The sequence below is a fragment of the Electrophorus electricus genome, chromosome 18, assembly GCF_041902795.1.
Source record: "Electrophorus electricus isolate QZ-2024a chromosome 18, ASM4190279v1, whole genome shotgun sequence".
NCBI lineage: Eukaryota > Metazoa > Chordata > Actinopteri > Gymnotiformes > Gymnotidae > Electrophorus > Electrophorus electricus.
The window spans coordinates 9,559,244-9,583,008 of record NC_137514.1 but is presented as its reverse complement, the minus strand read 5'-3'; the positions used below and the strand labels follow the sequence as shown (position 1 = coordinate 9,583,008).

General features: G+C 38.7%; 2 protein-coding genes across 2 annotated transcripts; both read right to left on the bottom strand.

Annotated features, from left to right (window-relative positions):
• Window positions 1–7,708: 7,708 nt before the first annotated feature.
• chst10 (carbohydrate sulfotransferase 10) lies at window positions 7,709–13,550 on the bottom strand. Its single transcript, XM_027011819.3, has 6 exons — window positions 13,387–13,550; window positions 11,841–11,968; window positions 11,504–11,613; window positions 9,955–10,189; window positions 9,542–9,647; window positions 7,709–9,182 (listed from the first exon to the last, which is right to left on the bottom strand). Exons 2-6 carry the CDS (start codon window positions 11,941–11,943, stop codon window positions 8,633–8,635), a joined length of 1,104 nt encoding a protein of 367 aa, XP_026867620.1. The 5' UTR covers window positions 11,944–11,968; window positions 13,387–13,550; the 3' UTR covers window positions 7,709–8,632.
• A 917-nt stretch (window positions 13,551–14,467) lies between these two features.
• Window positions 14,468–23,446, bottom strand: LOC113578505 (ribose-phosphate pyrophosphokinase 2-like). Its single transcript, XM_027011790.3, has 7 exons — window positions 23,146–23,446; window positions 20,918–21,101; window positions 19,835–19,933; window positions 19,298–19,422; window positions 17,664–17,837; window positions 16,714–16,873; window positions 14,468–16,344 (listed from the first exon to the last, which is right to left on the bottom strand). The coding sequence occupies exons 1-7, from the start codon at window positions 23,265–23,267 to the stop codon at window positions 16,252–16,254; spliced, it is 957 nt and encodes a 318-aa protein (XP_026867591.1). The 5' UTR covers window positions 23,268–23,446; the 3' UTR covers window positions 14,468–16,251.
• Window positions 23,447–23,765: the final 319 nt, after the last annotated feature.

The window sequence follows — 23,765 nt, the reverse complement described above, 5'->3', positions numbered from 1 at the left end:
CCTGGGTAGGGTGGCTGCCTTCAGCCTCTGTTACATGTGGTACCAGAAGTGAGATGGTGGTGAGGCTATTAGGACTGTGCCCCAGGTTGATGAACCCACCCCTCCTGTGAGGGGATGGTGAAACCCAGGGTGGTAACAACTGATGAGGGGTATGGGTGTAACCCTGATGGAAGGGCAGTTGTGTGTGGAGGGATACATGGATAGTGTCATGTGCAGGGGCACTCCCCAGAGGTGAAGGCATTGTCATGGAAACTGTCTCCCTCTGAAGGGGAGGATGGTGTGATGGAGTTGACTCTTTGGTCTGGTGGTCAGAGCTCATGTTTACCCCCTGTCAGACCTGGGGTTGAGTCCTGCCTAGGATGGCTGCCATCAGCCTTTGTTACAGTTGGACTATGATTTAGACATTTTAAGCCTTGGACTCTTTACATCATATAATGGTGGGAGAGAGTGTGCACTGAAATGTCAGCTAGATATTGGTATTTTGATACAGTGAATCACTGTGATAAGGACTCCAAAAACTGTAATGCAAGTTTTGAACAGAGCATAGTTATTCATTAATTTAGACAATTCCATCAGCAGGCATACACAAAATACATGCTGAAATGTGCAACTAAAGTGAATCAAGAAATAATATACTTTATAAGTATAGATATGATCCTGAGAGAGGTACATGAATATGATTAGTAACAGTTATGAAACTGACATCCTTTATGACAAAACTGAACAGCCATTTTTAATTTTAAGTTGCATACAATGAGTCATAACTAGCTCTGTTCTTATCTGGAAAATAACAGGAGGGGGTAATGCAAGTGTAAACCCCACAGCACTAAAACATTATGTTCCACAGAATTTACAAAGCACATATATGCTGTTTTGGTTATAGGCTATTAGGCTTAATGCTGCTGTTTCAAATGGTACAGCAGCACATTTGGCTGAACAGATAATGACAGCATACATAATAGCATTGACATTTAAATAAATGACAATTGAGTTGTGAATACACCCTCATGTCCTCAGTACTCACGAGATGCAAGCAAATTGATATGATTGCTTGATGAAGATTGGACCTCTAAGATGTTTGTTTTTCTTTGGTGTAATTTTGTATAATGATATGATGTGGACCATCGATTTGTGCAGAGAGCATATTTCACCAGTGACCTTTTCTTTGAAATGATGTTATAAAGTTATGCTAGTTGTCTGTTAAAGGATTCAGATGAAATATCTTGAAAAGGGTGAAATCAATGAATGCTTAAAGAAATCTGACAAAATAATGAAACATCATAATGAAAAAAATAAATATTTTAAGCCATTCTCAGCTATTTGTTTAACAGAATATTAAGATCAATGCAATTATGATAACTATTTAATTTTGGATTGCTAATGTTGATTTATGAGTGGCTATACTTTGTAGTTGTTTAAAATTAAATAACCTGGTCTTCCTTGTATTGGGCAGTGACTGCATACAATAAGGATTATATTAAGTACATATGAAATATCACAGAACCTTGTTTTCACTGAGGCATAGAACTTTATTATAAAAGTTTCAAATAACACACTCTTAAAATATTCAGTTTGAATTACTCTATTCTGTGTAAAAGATTTCAGTGAACCTCATACTACCAGTTTTCACAAAACCATTACACTACTGGTGTTCTCACCTCCTTCATAATGCACACTCATCAGCTTTGTGAGAATCCTCAACCACTTTGCATCTTTTGGCTATAAACTCTAAAGAAAACATATGGATTATGCTGAATGATGTCCAAACTAATAAGCAATTTATTCTGAAAACAAATTGTCGCTCTAATGCAACAAAGAAAAACCACCGGCATATTCAGAATCATTTAGTTCCCAATAATTGGTCAGCCTGAGACTGCAGTTAAGATCGCATATGATTGTGTGTTTTTTCTGCATTTCAAGGAAACAAAGGACACCTTATGACTGGAAATAGGATCATGAAAGAAAATGTTGTCAAAAGTTTATTTAAAACTCTGAGCTTTTGTACATTCAAGATGTACAAATATTGTGGATCAGTTAACCTATATACAAATCTTAATGTGCTATTGTTAAAATCTGTATTCACTGAGAACAACTAAATTCAGCTACACCCAGTCACTTCATGCAACTTGTATCTGGATGGTATCCTGATAAAATTTTATCCACATGCATTTGCACTTTTCAAGTGACACAGTTAAATGTGTTGACATAGTAAATGTCAGTTGTTGTTTGTTAGTTTTTAAAGAACGTTAGCTTGTGCCTTGCTGCTGGAAAATTGAGCAATGTTTGAATTTTTCTCAAAGGAAGACAAAAGTAACAGCAGTACAAAAAGGTTTGGACTGATCTAGCATTATAGCCACTCTGAGACCTTTTTTGGTTTTGATTTTTGGCCAGTACTTGCATAAGGGACAAAATGTTAATTAAAAACAAACAAACAAACAAACAAACAAACAAAAAACAGGGTTTTTTGGGGGGATAATTTTGGTGTCTGAAACAGTTCAGATTAAAAATAGTTTACCTGAGCCAGGAGCACATGTTATGAACAATATTATAATTAATACTATTCGGCCTTACAAAAAGCCTATTAAGTTGTACAATAACATTTATTACAATAGGCTTCACATTGTTCCAAAGAAAAATGCATAATTCTGGGCAAATGAACAACGAAATATTGAATTGTAAATGAACTGTCAGTATGGAGAGAGACTATATGTATTTATTTTACTAATGAGATCATGACCCACCAATAAACAACACAGCAGGCAATGATTTAATCACAAACAAAAAAAAACTTAGAAGGTCTGATCAGCATATAGTAGGAAGCAAGACTGTAAACAGTTGTTTTATTACAGGACAAATCAAGTAAAATGAAAGAACCTCTGAGAACACGCAGAGACCCATGAATGGCATAAGAAATGCATATGGAAAGTAGCACTTGTGTTATGGTACAACAGATTATTTACAAAGAAGGCTGCTATTATCTGCAAACCTTTTATAGATGGAATGACCAAAAAATACAATAATATATATATATATATATATATATATATATATATATATATATATATATATATATATATATATATATATATATATATATATATATATGTTCAACAACAAAAAGACAAAAGATGGAAATGGCATCAATCAAACAGTAACCGCTCACTGCTCTATTCAACCCCACCCCATTCAAGATGTAAATTAGATGGACTGGCCTGCTTACGGTGTGTCAATGTCAAACTGTAAAATAGAGTCATCTCATTTAAAGACTATATGTGTAAATAAACATGAAATTATTAGTAACTGTTACTATCGTTCAGAAAACAAATCTCTAACTGCTTACTGAAAACTGATTTTATGTGAACACTTCCCTGCACATGTGGTACTCCACCTTAAACCCCATCCCTCCCTACCACATTACAGTTTAATAAAGCAAACATGGCGTGAGAGGTGTAAAACATATGAGTGTATTGGTCAAGTCTGTATGTTAAATAAAAAAACACCGACATTAAAAATAGAAAATGTATTGTACATTTAATGTTTTGTTAAACTGTAGCTTTTCGTTGAACTGTTTGAAAAGTGGATATGCAATGATTAAATTGAGCTTTATATAGGAATGAATATGAACCGTGTTAGCATGACGAACCTTAATGACTTGGTATTTGTGTCAGGCGTGCACAACCAGAGCATTTAGGTGATATTTTGCAGACATATAACATTCCACAGCGGAATGTTTCAATCGGTGACATTTGAGCTTTCGGTTAATGTTCGGTTAGTGCTGGCAGGCGGTATAATCAAAGTTGTTAAATATCAGCAGTAAAGTATTTCAGCTCAATACACCCTCTTGATAAAAAAACAAACAATCGAACTGTTAGCAGTCAAACAAGTTGCACATAGCCGATCACTTTTGCGTGCAAGTTAACAGAAAGTTTGTGCCTTTAGGTAATCAATACTCCAGTCCATTTCACTAGTTTAGTAAGTAATATGAATGTAGGAGTGTCTGTGGGGAAAGAAGGTGAGAACCACTGAACAACAGCCTGCTATGTTCGCACCGCTACCACAAAGGAACCACAATTTGACAGGATGCCACTGGCATCAATGCATATGTTTGAGAGCAAAGAATGTTAAGCAAAGGATGACTGGATTCTTTTACAGTCCAGAAGGCTCAACTTTATCTGTCAGCTACATATTCCAGACCAGGACAAAGCATATAACAGTAATTAAAAAAAATTACTGGTTATGTCAGAAACAGTATTAGGGGGTTGCTTATATAAGCACTGAATGCAGAGATGAAGCATCTGTCAGAAATGCCTCTGTTTCTCTGGAAAACTACTGTACTGCTATTTTTACTATATTAATCCAAAGATGATTCCAGGCGAGTGACTGCAGTGTACAGTAATAAAAGATGTGGAATTTTCAGAATTATAGTGAAATACTCAAGGTTTTTATGGTGAGCCACAACTCTGTTATGCTTCTTTTGCAGTGGATGAATGCAGGCTAAAATAGCATAGTGCAAGTGACTCACTTCAATTTAATAAACCCTGCAATTTTCTTAGATCCTTGTAATGGGTTGATCTCACATGTAAGAGCAGGTTTGGGCACTTGCTGGAATCACCCCACCCATCTAAATATAAGAAAAAAACAAGATGCCAACCATTACCCCAGCTCCTGAACTGGAGATCAGACACTCTGCTATGATTAGGTCCAACTCCAGTCCAGCACACCTGATCCAGTTAACCAAGGCCTGTGGTATAATTTGTGGTATAACTCTGGAGTGTGGCACTACAATGCCTCAGATTATGTACATTCACATATAACTTCTTGGAGGTCATTTGTATAGCATCTAAAAATGGTACTGAAGGTAGACTAATGCTCAACCAACCATTTATTTTAAAAAGCTATGAGGTCAATTGAAAAATCTTCCACTTACTTTCACTCATTAATAGCTAATTAATAATTACTTAATTATTTTATAGCCACTTGAATTATTTAAGACACTTAATCTTTTTTACAAATGCTGACATAAGAGCATGACTCCGAACCTGAAATGCAATAAACCCAAAAACAGGGAAGCAGACATAGTGTTCTGAACATTGGCCTGGGGCATTTTTTTTTAGTTCACATGCTGCCATTGGTTGAGTAATCACCCATCTATCCTTCACCCAAATTACCTGACATTTTTTCAGAGCATGACTAACGCGCAATTACGAGCATGTGATGCATACTTTGGGATATAAAGACTACAAAAAGCAAAAAGTAATCTCCAGTCCTGCTCGACTCTGAACCTGGAAATATTATCCTAGTTTCCAGTGCCGCTCTAATACCTCTCGACTCCCTCCCCCCAACTCTCGGTCCACCCCTAAAAAGACCCATGCTTCCACAACACCTGCTGGCTTCTCCTTATCTACCTCTGCGGTGCAGCAGAGCACATGCACTGCAATGCCTGTGCATGTGCCCAGCTGGCCATTCAGAGAAGCCTCCAGGCAGGGGTGGTCAACCGCCTGCTGCATGTGAATTAACTAAGGCCACTAAAAGTGAGGACTTCTTATATAAAACCACGCGGAAGCGCATGGCCAGGATGCCTTCTCTGTACAGGAACAGTTTGGGGAGATGCTTAATCATGGTTTTGAATGGAGTGTTCAGAGCAGCATGCAGTGCCTTTGTGTGACTGCGCACACGAGTGATTCAAGAAAGGAGCACATGCACCTGAGACAGCAGAGGGGAGGAGGAGGTGAGAGATTGTTGCCAGGGCAACATGGTTTCACACACGCTCAATTTGCCTTCAGAATGCCAGGGTTTAGAAATTGTTGATTCATAGATAACAATACTTTGAATTTTATGGAGGTACTCTGTGGACATAAGATGCTTGCCTGTTAGGCAATGCATAAAAGGAATTCTGGAAGTTCTGTTTAAAATGGATAAAAGGTATTCTGGAAATTTTGTTTAAAGTTCAATCCCACAGAAACTTTATGAAGTACATCTTTAACTATGATTAGAATATGTTCTACTTACCTGCACAATTAATTGTTTGAAACCAACAATATATCACTGTATATAATTAAGTTTTAAAACTTGGGGTTAATAGTATGTTTTGTTTTGTTTTTTGCAGGGTTATTTGAATACAGGATTACCCATAATCCTTTCAGGGCATACCCTGTGAAACTGTTACTCTTTGTTCTGTAACTCTACTCTCTTTCATGGCCTTTGAATTTCACAGTGTTCTCTCTTGTGTAACTCTATACTGTACCAGGACTGTTTGAGGTTGTGAAGGCTGACTTTTATGTATTTTTTTTAGAGTAACTATACTATGACAAACTGTCACAGAAATTTGTTGGCTCAGAGACAGTCCAAAAGGTTAAACAAACAAACAAAAGCTTTTTTCCTAAGGCCACTTTAACTAATAGCCAAATGCAGCTGCTCACAGAAGGAGATTTTGCCCTTTAAATCCTCTACGTTTATTGCATCTCAGGTGCCTGATAAGTGCAGTCATCTGAACAGTGTCTGTGTGATAGGTCAACTCTGCGTTGGAGCTTCAGTGATACTGTGCTCCTCCCTGTTGAGTGAGGCGGTTACTGTCAAAATGGTAGGTAAGGTGTCAAATGACTCTGTATGATTAATTTCTCTAGTAACAAAGAACATGAAATTGCCTATGAAGTTTACAAGCTCCGAGGACTTAATCCACTACAGCGAAGCACAAAACATTTAGGTGTCAAAATTCATTTGGTGTTAGACATTTTAATTAACCCTATATATAGATATAACCTGACATAGGTGTTGGGGGGGGCTTTCCTGTTTTCTGAAATTCCATCACAAGCCACTTTACTTATCCTGCATCCCCATCCCAGATCACTCATCAAAGTAGTGACACTAACATGTAGAAACCCCAGCAAAACTACTGTGACTGGCATACTTGTAACAGTTTAACACTTACATTCTTACCAATTTCAGAGATAATACTGTGTAAAAAAACTAGAATAAAGGACTATTTCTGTTTGACTGGCATGATTCCTATCCCTGTATCAAATTATCTAGCCTTTCCTAATTTATGAAATTAAATTCCTTCTTTAATGTTGGCCTCAACACAATATGCTGTGGTTAGTACATGCTGTACCTATATAACACTCCACATGGAGCAACACCACACTTAAGTAACAAACACTTGGAAAGTTTGTGTTAGCTGAAGACAAAGCTTGCATTGTCTCCACTGCTTGTCACTCCTGATGTTTCTCACCAATGAGGACAATCAGGCTTTTCCTATGCAGCGTATTGCCTTGGGCTTTTGGCTTTAAAAAGACCATGTGCTTGTCACACAGGGATGCGATTGAGAGCCAACTTGATGGTTGTGGGTGAACTTATACTCATAAACTCACCAACCTGTTTCTAATAAACACTTGTAAGTGAACTGTTGAAGTCTGCAGCTCATCTGTTGACATGCATAATGTGTTATCTCTATATCTTTATGATTTTTAATCATTCCTGTCCATTCTATGTCTAAGCCCAATGAACTTTAAGCATTATTTCAATACCTATAGTGTTGTATTTTGGGCTAAGCTACTATAAGAATGAAACAACTGGAATTATTTTTTAAAACACCACTTAAAATGCATAAAGTCACTATCAGTCTGTGCCAACCTCTATACATTTACTTTTACAGATATATTTAACTACAATCGGAGTTTGAGAAGTGCTTAAAAATAAACATTCAGTGTGAGATGTTTTAATATTTATTAGAAATCTATATTGGGAATCTGCAATAATAACCTATTAGTAAAGCAACATTGAAAACCACCTGTATCAAAGGAGAATGAGAAGCAATGTTTTGGAAGACAAAGTCAATGTCAATGTGTGTATATATCAAACAAAAAGTTCCCAACATCCAAAATCTTAAAAATGACCAAGATGGTCATCTTGAGACTGCAGTATTTGATCATTAGTTCATAGTACAATTAATAGTTAGTTACTTTAAAATCCCACTCTGTGATTTTCTTCAAGGTACTCAACTCTTCAAGGTATCTTTCTTTCTTTAAATTGAGGCAACAATTCAGTATTTGTTAAAACATGCTTTTCACCACAACATAATAACTTAAAACTGAAAGATATGTTTTTTTGTTTAGCTTTACAGGAAATCTGAGGAAAGACCACTTTGTGGTTCTGTAGTCACAAAGTCTACTTTTAAAGCAGACCTCTCTTCAAAAGAGTTAAGAATCTCATCATTTACCACTACTTAAATAGCTAATCAACATTTGTTAAATAACATCTTTATATGATACTGTCATGTTCATATAGCCAATACAGCAGCAACCATTTATCAAGACTATAAAACTTGTACAATTTGCATACCCTTAAATCCAGTAAGGTGGGGCTGTTCCACCTAACAACCGCCCCATGGCGCTGTCCAAAGAACAGCTTTCCTTAACCTTTCCTTCTATCCTTCACCATTATAAGAGAAATCATGAAACTAGTCCAAATATAAAGTATACAAGAGGCAATAGCTTACAAAACCACCTGTCAGAAAACAGAATTTACTCGTTTGTCGATAATCCTACATCTCTCTTCAGTACTCCAAAATATCATTTAAGCGGTAAGATCCATAAAAATACTCAACCAAGCCTCACTTTTTCCCCCCATTTGTGCATCAGTCCAGCAGGAAATCGGGTCTACGGTAGCCGAAAAGGCCGAAGTCGCCCTGGTAACGAGCGTAAAGGTGGCGGACGTCGCGCTTGCTGATTCCAGAGAAGTATCTCTCCACCTTGGTCCGGTTGTAGCGGGTTATCCCCGGTGGGATGCTGGGATACGTCACCAGGCCACCGATGCCGGCCGCCCTCAGGATGTAGGGTGCATCATGCTCCAGTGTCTCATGGTGGCCCACCACGTCGTACGAGATGTTGCATGGGGCGCAGAGCTCGGTGTATGTGAGCCAGTGGATGATATGGTCGCCGAACTGCCGGTCCAGGTACTGGCGACCAGGCTCATCACCCAAGTAACGGACGAAGTCCTCGAAGTGCAGGCCGGCAGCATGGCCGGTGTCACGGTGGCTTTTGCGGTACTTGCGTATGATGGCTGGTGCTATGCTGTGCTTGTACCACGGCTCAAAACGTGGATTCTGCACAAACTTGTCCTTGAAGGCAGATATGAGACGCTCAAAGGGGTCTCTGACGATGAAGAACTTGAAGTATTTATTTAACCTGAAACACCATTTAAATCAAAGACTAAGTAGTAGTTTTTAAGGCACTAGGGATGTAGATTGAGAATGTAAAGTATAAATGTAGGAGATTAATGTGCTGAGGATCTCAGTGGACTGTAACAGTATATAATTTTTTGTTCTTTACTAGCTCTAATACTTTACGTAAAACACTTTGTATTACATGTGTGTATGACATGAGCTATACAAAAAACAACAAAAAAAAAACCCTTGTCTTAAAGACAACATGTAAAACAATCTTTCCAATTCCAATTACTCATACAGACCAGATGTTTATTGGTATTGTATTGCTTTTTTTTGCCCTGCCTGTGAGTGTAAGTTAAGCACAAAAAGTTTCCAGACCTTTCAGTGATCTCTGAGTCACTCATAGAGGACAGGCGAGGTAAACCATTTCTCTCGTGGTCATGGACCATATTCTCAGGTATATCTTCAACCTTGGAGAACTTTCCTAAAAATCCAGAAACAAGACACACTGTGGTGAGGGACATGGCCAGAAGTGTTACACAGTCAGTCACCATAAAGTAAACAAATAATGTCTATGGAAAAAGAGATGTTATCCAAAATATGAACTGCAGCTCATAAATTCATAAAATTGCAAGTTATAATGTTAATATTTACTTGGGATATATATTACATTGATTTGCACACTAGAGGAAGATTACTTTGCTTTGTAACTCTACACAATGATAAAATAGTATACTTAATGTCTACATACAGAAATAAAAAAAAAGTGTGCAGTAAGCAAAATCTCTCACCATTGAGGACAATGAGCACCTTCTTCCACTGTGTGTTTCCCACTTTGGGGGTCTGGCAAAAAAGGATCTTGTGTTTGTCGCACACGAAGATGCGGTCAAGGACAAACTTGCGCAAGGGAGTGTGAGTGAGGTTCCAGAGAGATGAGTTCCTGCAAACACTTGATAAAAGCTGCAAACGACGTATGGTCACTGTCTCCCAGTTTGAGAGCTCATCTTCAGCTGGGCTATCTGAGGACTACATATGTGAGCAGGTACACAGGCACACACGCGCACACAAACACACACAGACCATTTTCTATTAATTTTTTGTTGTTTTTGTTTTTTATTTTGAGGTGGGTGAGGTGCATGGTGTCTGGTAACATTCCAACCTACCTCACCATCTCAACAATCTGCTAACTAGCATCAGATGATGATCGGATTCTTTCCAAGGCATGTCAGATAGATTACCGTACACGAAAGTAGACGTACCATCTTTGGTTAAGGTTGTTATATTAAATATATTTACCAACCAGTTATGCTGAGTATAAGCAAAAAGTCAGCATAAACCCTGTAATACCCATGCCATATGCAATATATGGAAAAATTAATGACATTTTACTCAGTTGACTCAGTGGATGACCAATCATACACACATCACAGAGTAATACATTCACTGCATAGACTGAAGAAAACTAATGCACTGTCTTCACTCCTCTGAACATTTGCTCATGCTTCATTTGCTGAATGTTCACAATAAAATGTGAACTGTACAGAGCACACACTTTCTTATTCTTGATCATTAGTTTTTGCTTATGTTTCTGAATGTGTTGGATTTCTTATTTGGTGGAGCGATGTGTCTGTGTGAGAGAATGCATCAAGGTCAGAGGTAAGAGCACAATGCCATAGGCCTTATTCATCTAGGGCACTACCTCCCCCACCTCTTCTCCCCTTCTCCACTCAGCTCTTTCAGTACTTGAGTTTGGCCTTAAGTTTGGCTTCTCTATTGTGCATTTGGCATGCTCATTCTAGACTTCTGCTGAAAACGGTATAAGCATGCAAAAGAACTGATGATCAGTGCAGTCTCCTGACCCATACTTAGCAAATTTCTGATATGTAATTCTGAATGACACTTGGATGTAGTAAATATTGTAGTGTTGCAAATAATGCTAAATAATGCAACAGATGATAAAGGAAAAGCAAAAAACAACAACAAAAAAAACCCCTCACATACATTGGTTGAGAGCTGACTAGTCACATGTTTATGTAATATTCTTACAAGAAAGGTGCCCATGTCCTCTAGTGGCAATTTTGGATATGAATTGACTGAAATAAAAGGAGAGGAGCTTCTTAACCATAAGCACTGCAATCATGAGTTTAATCTACATCACAGTTCCCTAATACAGCCTGTCATGATTCAGTTAATGTGGTAATACTTAAAGAAAAAGTTTGATAACATTAGAAACTAGCTCATTTCTAAAAGCACAACAGAGCAAAACAGATGGTGCTCTGACATGAAATCTTTCACATCGGATTTTTTTTGTAGCAACAATAGCCAACCAAATTGACTCACCACTGGAGATGGCTGTGAATCTGCCTTTTGCACAAGCTGCTCCAGCTGAGCCTTCTCAGTCTTTACAGATGGAAAGGTCCAGTTCAACATTTCAACTCTTCCTCCATAATCTGAAAATACAGTGTGTTTGGAAAATCTCTAAAATTTACTATGTACATGACACAGGGTACAACTATACACAAGTTGTGTGCATCACCTATATACTATAAGCAGGATATTACGTTAATCAAGTTTAATGTGTCACTGTTCACAGGCTCTTTATTATCTTAAGATCACTGCCTTAGGCCACAGGGCCTAATGCCAAGGACACTGTGTGATGAGAACGTGTGATGCAGACCATCTGGCATCCTGAAGGTGAAGTTGATAAACTTGCTGACGAACATAAGGACGAGCAGGACCCACCCACAGGCACCAACCAATAGCCAGTGACGGCGCATCATTGGGCCATGAAGACGCCGACAAAGCCTGTGGCAAAAAGAAACAACACAGGTAAACAAATCCCCAATTAAATAACATTAGAAGATGACTACTACCTAGACAACTACATTAGTACAGATGCTAAGCACAGAGTTAACGTTTATTAGCACTCTTTGTGTATATGTGGTCATTTCTGACTTTGAGCGAAGGTGAGGCAAAGTCAGCCCATACTATATGACTAATGTTTACGAGAGCAGCCAGCTCTTTATCATGCCCTTGACAGGCTGGCATGATTGCTGATCCTGAGCACTGATGCTCCTTAGGAGAATACAAGTTAGCACAGCACATTTCAAGTTAAAGGCATAGAATAGCGCTGAACTTCAAGAAAAAAAATCAACGTCCGTGGTTTTATAGGTTTAATTTATAAAAAGCTTGGTTTTACTGTAATAGACAGTCCAAAATATCTCTCACAGACTTCCACGGGATATAATTTTCGATTCAAGAAACGGTAGCCATCATTTGTACTGGAGTACTAACGGTATTGGGTGGCGCGGATGAAAGCGGAACTCTCACTGAAGGACGAGCAGAAACACATCACTGGTACAGTTAAAGTGTTTGCTAGCTGTTTAACAAAACCTTCTGTTCTTTCTCAGGTCGCAACATAAAATTTCTTTAACAGCCCAGATGTCATTTAGCTACATTATTGGTGCATTAGAATTTCTAAACGCGATCATGAATTTACTCCAAGCGGAAGTCTGTGGGAGGTCATTTCTACGCCATCTGTAATGCCAAGCATTTCACAAATAAATACTGCACTTCCATTAAAATTACCCCTACTATTGAAAAACGCTTTTTGGACTTTCGTGCTAGACTATTTTTATTAAGGCAATTTATACATAGTGAGCAAATAAACATGGTACTGTACATGGTACAATTGGTATTGAGACAAGAACACAGCTAACCGACTTGTTTCATAAGCTAACGCCAGCTAGCTAGTTATAACGGCTAGCTAACGCTAGCTAACCTAGGTTACCTAACGTTAACTAACGCTAGCTATTTTATTTCCAGAAAGCACTCGCTATAGCATAATTTGTCTAACTGTGCACTCATTTGTCGTGCAAAAAAATCCATGCTCTTCCATAATGCCATTTACGTAAAAATAATCCTAAGGCGGCGCCAACTTGTGAAGGGTGAATTTAACATAACATTGCTGAGGGAGGAACGCTAGTTAACCTAACTGAACAAGATAGAAAGCTATTCTCCACTAAAGCTTATCATCTTGAGTAGCGCTTATAATTATCATCTGATGTAGAAAAAAGCAAAACGAGGATACATGTTTTGAAAGCTAGCAACAATGAATATATGCATAGATCTAGGATAGCTTACGAGCTACACAGAAAAACTACTATAACGTGGTTTATAACTTATGCCAGCGAGCTAGCTACTCAAAAACAGGCAGTGTCTACCTTATCAGTGAAAGTCAGAGTTGCGTTGCTTTATACTGAAGCATCTTCTCTCGCCGCGTTGATGCGACATATTCAATACTTTCCATAATTTCTTAAGCATTTTCGTAGAGGCCGTTAGATGATGCGTGCGCTTGCTTGAGCGCCTCCTGTCATAATGCCGATAGAATAGGAACCTTATTACTCCCCCTGTTGGTCGACGATAAATCCCCATAAATATAGTGTTTACCTATTCTGTTTATGGGAGAAGAGTTTGCATTTGTTGTTAAGATATATTACAAATAAAACAATACCAAAAAGCAAAAAAGAAGCTCTGACGGTTCCGTCACTCAGGAAGGTACGTGTGTTCTGGATGCTGTATCGGCGGTGAAAGGTTGCTGCCCTCAGCCTTTTCCACAAACTGTCAGAAGTGGGATAGTATCATTAGACCATCAGGAGTGTACCCATCCATGGTCAAAGGACAACAAATCAGAGTGAACCCCTGGTGAGGGACATGGATATGGGTGGATGCATGTGAGACACATGGAAGGTGTGAAGCGCAGGGGTATGCCCCCTGAAGGAGAGGGCAGTGTGAAAGATACTGTCCCCCCCAAAAGGAAAGGGCATTGTGATAGAGATTGTCACCCATCAAGACGAATGTTTGTTCTGAATGCTGTGTCAGAGAGCAGACTCTATTGTCTAGTGGTCAGTGCACAGTAGCAGGTTTCTCACCTGAAAGGCCCGAGTATGAATCCAGGTGTGGCTGCTGCCTGTCATAGCAGCCTTGTGCATAAAATTAGATGTAATTCAGTGTTAACTAATTCAGCAAAAAAAATGTATAAAAGGGTTAAATGAAATATCTAGATTTGATAATACTGACACTAATGACCACTGGCTGCAAATGGTTTCTGATTCTGTGTAGGCAATTTGTTGACACTTTATCTTTGAAATTTTCCAAATTGTTCAATCACCATATAACTTTCATTCCATAATAAAACCAAACATTTTAAATGTCTTCTATTTAATGTAATGTGCATAAAAATAAATATCAAATTTTATAAAACTGATTATAATTCCTATCTCCAAGCCAAAGATACTCAATCAATCATTGTGAAAGCAATCTTTATTTTAAATGAGACATGATGCATTAACACAAACAAGTAATATGTGGGCAACTCAAACCACGGACAATGTGGGGAGTTCCACTGCCTGAAGCTGTCCTCCACTCACACATATGCAAAAAGGAGTCTTCAACTACTGCCAGAAATGAAACCAGGAAAGGCTGATGTTCTGCTAAGCCACCTTTCCACTGGATAGAAGCGATCCCTGCACCACAATGTCCATTCACTTCATTCTTGCTGGCAGAGGTTGTCCTTTAGTGTTGACCAGTTTTAAAAATCTCTTATAATGGTTCTAGTGGGTTGTGGAGAATGGATAGATTTTGAAGGACTGAACACCCTTTTTCTACAGGGATTGGCTATGGTTTGGCAAAGCTCTGGAAGCTACTCCTGGATCAGCATGGGAGGCCACCACCTACTGCTGTTCCACTACACAAAGAGCTGCTTTCAACCAGTTGGAAATAATAGCTTGTAGCTTAGCAGTGACGGTGTTCAGCTGCTAACATTGTGTGGAACAATATAAAGTGCTGACTTTATGCTCAATTGGAAAAAGGAACCATTGCTGGAATGAGCAGTCTATGTGCTGTTTGTTAGACATGTAAGGCTACAAGATTACAAATTCTCAAAACCTGAATGCAATGAAATGGAATGCATGCAGTCCAGGAAATCAACAACAGATACAAATTTCAACATTTAAAGGCCAGTGGGGTCTTTCCATGTCACATCTGAAACAGTCTATGAGCCATTCTGATACAATCCAACTGCATGTAGTCATCTTTCTGAAGGTGCAACAGTTAAGACTTTCACATTTAAATTCCACAGCTGCAGTGGATGACTGGTCTCATCCATTGCTGACTTCTTAAGTTTTCAATGGCATTAAGATATCAACTGACATGTACCATAGCTTCCCATCTTTTGTTTCTAAATAGACTTTTGTAGACTCAGTCACATGGTTCACCTCTAATTCCTAATGTGTCAAAAACAAACTAACCTGGCATACTTATTTTTTGTTGTACATTAATGTTAGCTTGTGAGAAAGAAAACCACTGTCCTATTGAAGACAGACATTGTAAGTCAAAGTATCACTTTGGTTTGTAAAATGAATCACCTTTATTGGTGATTCATTATTCATATCAAGAAGTGATTGTGTTTGATCATTATTTAAATCTAGTGTACAAGTACACTCTGCTTTACTAAGTGGTTCCTGATATTCCACAACACTGGTGGTCTGATCATGATGAGCTGGTACTGACTGTAGCAAAATTACTTCTGCTGTTTTACAATAATCTGTTGTGCTGCTAAGGTTTTTGGGAAACGACATCTGATTGTAGTAACGTGAAGAGTCTGAGACAACTTTGAGGAGACGGATTACAAAGATATGTCTGTTGTGTGACTGCTAAACATGCACTCAATACAGGGAGAGTAAAGGGGTCAATAATGAAATGTTTTTTTTAAGGTGACCCAATAATAAAAAATAAGTACAAAATTGGGAACAAGATCTTTGGTCAGAACCCAGATCCAAGACAGTGACAGACCAAAAAAGGGGGCTATGGGGCAGGGGCTGGTGTGTACAATAACCGAAAATAATAATTCCCCACATAAATACACAGACTGTCCAGAAAAACAGTTTGGTTTGACTATTGAATGATGAAAGTGATGTGCAAGAGCCAGTCACTTGCTACCATCAATGACTGACACCTAGGATGCCCATTGGCTACTGAAATGACTGATGGCTGAGGAAGGAAGTCCAAGCACTCTTCTTGCCATGTCTTTACATGGGCACATGGCTGAAAAGGTATGAGACCGATTCGCCGTTATGGGTTCTCCGAATGGCCTCTGCTAAGATCATTGAGATGTCGATGACCTAGAAAGGACAGCACACTGGTTAGAATTACCCTCAGCCACTCAGTCAGTGCAAGCTGAAAATGCAATGCTCTGAAGCAAAGGCCAGTCATTATGGAATCACAAGACTTTTCACCTATTTATATAGGTGTGCTTTTTGGTGGCAATGGGCCAGCTTCTTTTTCACTGGTTTTGCAGTCTCAGCCACAAAAGTACAGTGATATTTTGTTTAGGATTAGCAAGGTAAACAGAAGAATTACAAGCAAAATTGTTTAAAAAAATCAAGTAGCAAAACCATGAACATAAAAACCTGACATTTGATAAGCTAGGGTACGTACTAAATCATAGCAATAACCTTGCATCTAGTAACAGCACACATGAAAAAGACTACCTGAATTTTGGGACACTGTTTTATCTTTTCCTCTTGTGGTATGGTATTGGTGACAACCACGGCCTCGAAGGGAGCACCATTGATGCGTGAGATGGCAGGACCAGAGAAGATGCCATGGGTGAGGATGGCATAGACCTTCACAGCACCCGCAGAGATCAACCTAACAGCCCAAGTCCAGACAAAGAAATGAAGCATTTAGAACTAGACCAGAAGGAGATTATGCAACAACTATGTTTACCTTCCTACATAACATTAGGAAGGAAAAAAGAGGATGCCTGTTATGGAAACATCATTCCAGGTTAGGGGTGCACACATTAACTGTTTTTTTGCTGCATGGTAAAAGAAAAGTATTGTTTTTATTTTTTTATAAATAAGTTATGCAATATCTTGTATCAAGGTGGCTATGCCAGATCTGAACAGTGCACTTGTCACCAAGGGGCAGGGCCATGATACATTTAGCAAGATGCTGGAGCCTTAAACAAATACCAAAACATAACAGCAATGTTTGCAATACCAACAAAATGTATTTGTTAAAACCAGGAAAGTCAGTGTTTAGCATTAAATTTAAATCCTCGTCAATAATCAAAAGGTGAATTTGTGCAGGCCAAAAATGCACAACGTTGCATTTAGCGACATAGTCTCAATAGCAGCAGAAAAAGCGGCAAGCTCTGGCATTTAATTCTGCACTGTACGGTTAAGACCCCTCTCCAATTAACTTTTAAACCATAAATTAATAACATTACTAAAACGGCATTCTATTATTTAAGAAACATAGCACGACTGAGAACCTGCGAGTTAGGGTGTAAAATGTTCAAGCAGACACTAGACATTTCTTATGAAGAAGAAAAAAACCCCCAAACATTTGTTGTAACACATTATGCAAGCATCTCAGAATTTGTTGCGGGTTTTGTGGTCCCTAACCTTAAGAGCAGTAGAGTTTCTGAACTTACTTATCGGCAGCGTGGCAGATGGTGCCACACGTGTCGGCCATGTCATCCACAAGGATGGCCACGCGGTCCTTCACATCACCAACCAGCACCATGCGGTCCACCTCGTTGGCCTTCTTACGCTCCTTGTGGATGAGTGCGAACTCGACGTTGAGGCGGTCAGCGATGGACGTCACCCTGAGGATGCAGAACCGTAGGAATAACCTGAGGCGGTCAACGGCTGAGACGAAGAGGCCAGCAGTGCAGGGCACTGATGAATACCCCTGAATCTCTGGTGCTGAATTTTAGCCTGAAGTAAACCGGTCCCTTTAGAAAGTACTAAAGTCAAATTTAGATGTATAGATGCCCCATGGAATATAATCTGGTCAACAATCAAAGGAATGAGGCTTTTTTGCACCATTATCAGTTGGATTAAATCTGATTAAAGGTACTTTGTGAGATTCTCAAACAGCATAGTGGTGGCCCTATGCTGAGGCTATGAGGAAGTGAATGTAAACGTGAATGTAAATCAGTTCACACAGGAGAAAAGCCCCTTCAAGCTCTTATCTGCCTTGGATCATTGCAATGCCAGTGTTATTTGTGAAACATGTTCATCAGCAAACAGCCAAGATAGTTATGGTGATATGTCTCCTTGAAATCCCAGGAAACCAGCTCACTAACGGTGCCAAGTTGGGCCATTTTCCACTGCACCTACACAATAGGCTATATTTAGGTCTGTCACTTTAAATGGAGCCTGTTGGCCATCAGTATAAGGTCATTAACACAAAGCATTTACAGGCATATACGCTGTATTGATATGATTGCACTCAACTTATTTTATAAGATCTCAACTTATTTTATAAGTCAAACAGCATTTTACAGTGAATATTGATATTTATTTATTTTGGACAATCAAAACTCACCTTTCCTATGTATTGGACCTGTTCACCTGAAAGTTTAATATTACTTTTAATTGTATTACATTTTGATCAATTGTATTATTAACCTCATTAGTTAAATGTTTATGCAAAAATGCAATGAAGTTAGTTTACTTTTAAAGAAAGGAAAACATTATGAAATCTTTTGGAATTAACACAGATCCTATGTGTGGCAGTTGTACATTTTGTTTGCAGTCAGAACTTTATGAATGTTTACATTTACACAGAAATTGTTTTCTAAGACCTGCTGTTTGAAAAAAAAAATTCTGTAAGTCATATAACCTCACATATAATTTCTACATCAGAGTTATTAAATATAATTTGTTTAATTGGCTTATTTAAAGTCTTTCTACAAGTTCATACCTGATGTAAACGTCTTTGGCATTAAATCTTACATAAAGTAAAAAGAAAACAGCACAAATGATTTCTAGAAGTAGTGCAAGTCATTCAACTCTTCTGGTCACAGACCTATCCAGTAATTGGGTACATTTGTAAACACTCAGAGAAATGCCATTCACCCTCCTCAGCAAACCACACTGACAACCTTGACACCACTGCTTTGTCTGATTAGCTCTTGGAGAGGTGAGCTTCAGAGGACCATATGTCCCACACTGGCATAACATTCAAGGCTCTTTATGAAAGCTGTCTCTTCCTCATGTGCTCGACCACTGGCCCTTAGCAATTATATGAAATATACAAATACTTCAAAACATAAACTACCTTTTTGCACCACCTGCGTCCGGCGACACGATAATGCAGTTTTTCCACTCCGGAATGTTCTCTCGGATCCACTGAAGGACTGCCGGTTCCGCATACAGGTTGTCTACAGCAATGTCGAAAAAACCCTGGGGTGGGTGTGGACGCCAAACAAACAAGAGGATTTTGAAGAGGCCCTTGTTTTAGCACAGCTGTCACTGACTTCATGTCATATTTCCATCAAACCGCCCACCATACTACCAATATATAACACATTAATGGTATGCACCATGCATAGTACATGAAATGCTACAGCATTAGCCATGACCAGGTAATAGGTGACTAGTGACCAGCCAGCCCCTGTTGCTACAGTAAAGAGAAAACATATTAAGCAGAGACTAGCAAACAGTATTAAAGCCTGAATCTGGGACTAATGGAACAATGTTTGCAAGTCTTTTGTATAAAAATAGAAAGAGCACCAACTGCCCAGTATGAAGAAAACACCAAGAAACAAATAAGCCTTTTTATCATGCATTCACCATCTTGTGGTCTGAGTCTTACCTGTATCTGTGAAGCATGGAGATCCATAGTGATTATGTGGTCTGCTCCAGCCACTGACAGCATGTTTGCAACCAGCTTTGCAGAAATGGGTGCTCGACTCTAGACAGGGAACATTTTTTGTTTTTGTTCCACTTATGTGCTCCAAATTTTAGAGTACATCCACATCAGGTGTGGGTTGCCTTTACTAAGGGAGCTGAACTAGTAGAGGATTACATAGCAAATAAACCCTGTTAACTTGAGGTTCTTGTATCTGACAAACCATTCTTCTGCTTTTCTGGCAAATACTAGTGAGATCAGAGGATATTTATTTTCACAACCTTAAAAAAAATATCTTTTGATAGCAATTTGGTAAACTGACAACTTTGAAAAATAAATTAAGAAGTTCACAATGCACTCTCACTGGAGTGTGCTATGATCAACTGAAAAACAGTTACCAGTGCTCAGCATGAGACCACACCAAACCTGCTGCATACAAAGGCTAGCAAGGCCTTCAGCATGACCCCAAGGGGGAACGAGGATCAATTACACCCACAGGTTGCTACATCTGGGACTGATGGCAGATAACAACAGATAAAATTCCATAAAATTCCACAGTGTCTGCGGAGATACTCCTGAAAGGATGATGAGAGTGCAGGGTCCCCTGCAGGAATGACACGGTGAACTGGGGTGGGGGAGGGGCTCATGATTGGTTGTTGCTGGTGGGGTGGGAGGTTCCATATTGTTTTAAAGGCACCTTTGGATGGTTTTTAAATTTACATAGGTTTTTAATGTAGATTTGCTTTTATGCTTTAGGAATTTTGACTGTCAGCCTATTGTTCAGTGAAATTACATAATTATCATAGAATAAAATGAAAAATTATTCAAGCTTTCAGTAGATATATAGATGCAAAATGATCATTTCTAAAACCCACAAAGCTGAAATGTGTTTCGGCACTCCAGACGACACCACCAAAGCTACAAATTCAGGAAACAGACTATAGATTACTTTGAGCATTTAGCTAAAATAAAATCAGCATTTGCAGGTGTTCTCCTGACTAACAGTGTGCTACTACCAACACCCTCTTCATGGGGAAGGGCTCTAACCTTGTCCTTCTTGTCCTGCCTTGCGTAGGGGAAGCAGGGGATGACGGCGGTGACACGGGACGCCGAGGCGATCTTACAGGCGTTGATCATGATGAGCAGCTCCATCAGGTTGTCATTAATTTCGCCGCAGCCGCTCTGCACGATGTATACATCCTCGCCGCGCACACTCTCGCCTATTTCCACACTGTTGGAAGAGATCACAGTGAGGGTTGACGTCGCCTTCATCATTACCACCACCATAACCACCGTCACTGTAATGTATATTGGAACACAAGTTCTTTTCTTTCTGGAGACCTTAAAACTAAAGCTCATTATTAAAGCTCATGTGACTGAAACCAAAAATAAAAATCAATAAAAGAATACAACAATAATTTTTCAATATAGCTTTTCAACTTTTAATCTTCTATAGGTTTGATATCTTTAGCTGATTTTTACTTATTTTATTGATCTTTGAGCACTTTCTTATTTTGCTAGGGAACCTGACATTGTACATGAGCAACAATAAAAATGTTGAAAAGGAAACTTCCTTAAGTCTGGATAAATTTTGCAGATGGACAGATCATCATCACTATCCGAAATGAAAAAATCTTCATCAAAAACTGGCACAATGTACACATTAAAAGCAGGACAAAATTCCTCATTTGCTGCAGACATATGAAGAAGGCAGAGTTAGTTGTGTGTGTGATTAAAACCTCCTCTTCACCTTACACAGAAAGGACTCAAGATGATAAAAAGAAAGCTTGACAACTGTTCTAAAAAACTTTGTGCAGTAAAATTCTCCCATTTGTCTCTCTCTACCTGTGTCATCTGACAGGTAAAGAAAGACAAATAGAAAGACTATTTTGGTCAAATGAATAAATACCATTTGCCAGTATTTAACCATGTCACTTAAGTGTTTGGCAGTTTGTCTTTAACATATTCTATGGCACGCAACTGCAATGATTGCAAGTTGATGCTGAATGCATTATGCTGGCCTTCTAATGATGCTGACACACAAGTGATTCAACCTCATGCAGGAGTCATCAGGCCCATTGCTGAATCTGCAATGTTGTCAAGCTAAATGAATTAAGTAGCTGTCAGAAACACAGGCTGGGTGGCTGGGGGTTTGGCTAAAATATCAGGGCAACCCATCATTTTTTATGATATTTTTGCAATGTTGGCCTTTGTGTATTCATACTGCAGAGGGATGCAATATGCAAATTAACCCTGAAACAAATCGTAACTTTTTTTAAAATCTTGGCAGTGAACAGCCTGATTATTGGTTCAAAGTGAGAGTTTTGGTGAAGCACAACATTCACATGATCCAATAACCATAAACAGTTTTGGTCAGATACAGGACAATCTTTGATGTGTCACATAAAGGGTTTGCAGACTGTCATTACAACATGATTTTTATAAAATAATATACATCATATTTATAAATAATATATTCTCTAACAGTAGCTTGGAACTTTCAGTCCTCAACCTACAAAAAACGGTTCGCGTTCATTCATTCATTCATTCATTCATTTTAATTAATGGTTATAGTGGCAATAAAAAAGAAAGAAAAAAAGACTGCAATCTACATGACCTCATATTGCGCCATACAGAGGAATGGCTTTTTTTAAGTAGGTTAGTCTTACGTTGGCTACTTTAGCAGCTTTCGAGTAAGCAGTAAGCACATAAGATAACCCGCGGTTAGGAAATGGCATCAAACATTACACAAGACAATGCAAACAGCGTGAAACAACTTAATGCCAAAATGCGCCACGTTTTCAGCCAATGATTAGATTCATTGTATCCAAATTTTAACAACTAACATATTTTTTTCTGTTTGCTAATTATCAGTATCTAGCTAGCTAGGCTAACTTATATGGTAAACAAACATGTAACCAGGTTAAATACGCAACAGCGACAACTGCAATTGCGAAATGTAGCCTAATATGCAGCAAGGTAATAGCTAGCTAGGTTAAACTACAGTTACAACCAGGATATCGCATTTCAGTGGAAATACAATCTCAAAACGCCCTTAAATGTTGCTTGCTAGTTAGCTAAAGCCACATCTATAACAGACATAACTTGGATGCTACTTAGCTACATAGCTAAATTAGCTGTAAACACATGTGGGTATCCAGAACAATCAAGATAGCTAGCTACCTGGTTTAAAGACAGCAAGCCAAAACCTTTAACTATCTAGTTTCGGAGAAGTTATTAAGGGACTGTAAACTCATTCAGCGCAACTAACTTACCAAGTCTCCTGATTACTGAACTTCTTTGTGATCACTTTTCCCAAGTCCAGTCCGAGACGATCAGCCACTTTCTGCGACAGATCGTGGTGAGAGCTCCCGCTAAAAAGTACGATGTTCGGCATGTTTGGAGGGACGGCAGACGTATGAGTGCGCAAAGGTGAGAAGGTAGAATTCGCTGTAAAGAATATATGTTGCTCCAATGCAAGGAGACGGACAAATTAAAGCACTCTAAAGCAAGAGATCAGCATCCTACAACATCACGAAGCGAAGCAACCGGCAAAGAGGAAATGACAGCGGTCCTACGTCCCAAAAAGGAAAAAAAAATGAAAAAGGAAAGCGGAAGTGCTTGTGTGTTATTGCCTCATGGGCTGGATACAGAAGAGTAGTTAAATATTACATTAGTGTGATGACACAGATAAGGAGTCTGGCGGTTACTTAATATCTGTTCCCTGCAGTTAACCGCTGAAACATTTTTGTTTTATGGCCTTTGAGAGTGAGATAGACTATGTGTTTGCAATCTAGGGCTGAATCAACTGTTTATTGCAAATGTGTAAGACATTACAATGCATGTAGGCCATGCAACCAGTCCATCAAGAAATATAACTCTTTGCCAGTATAAG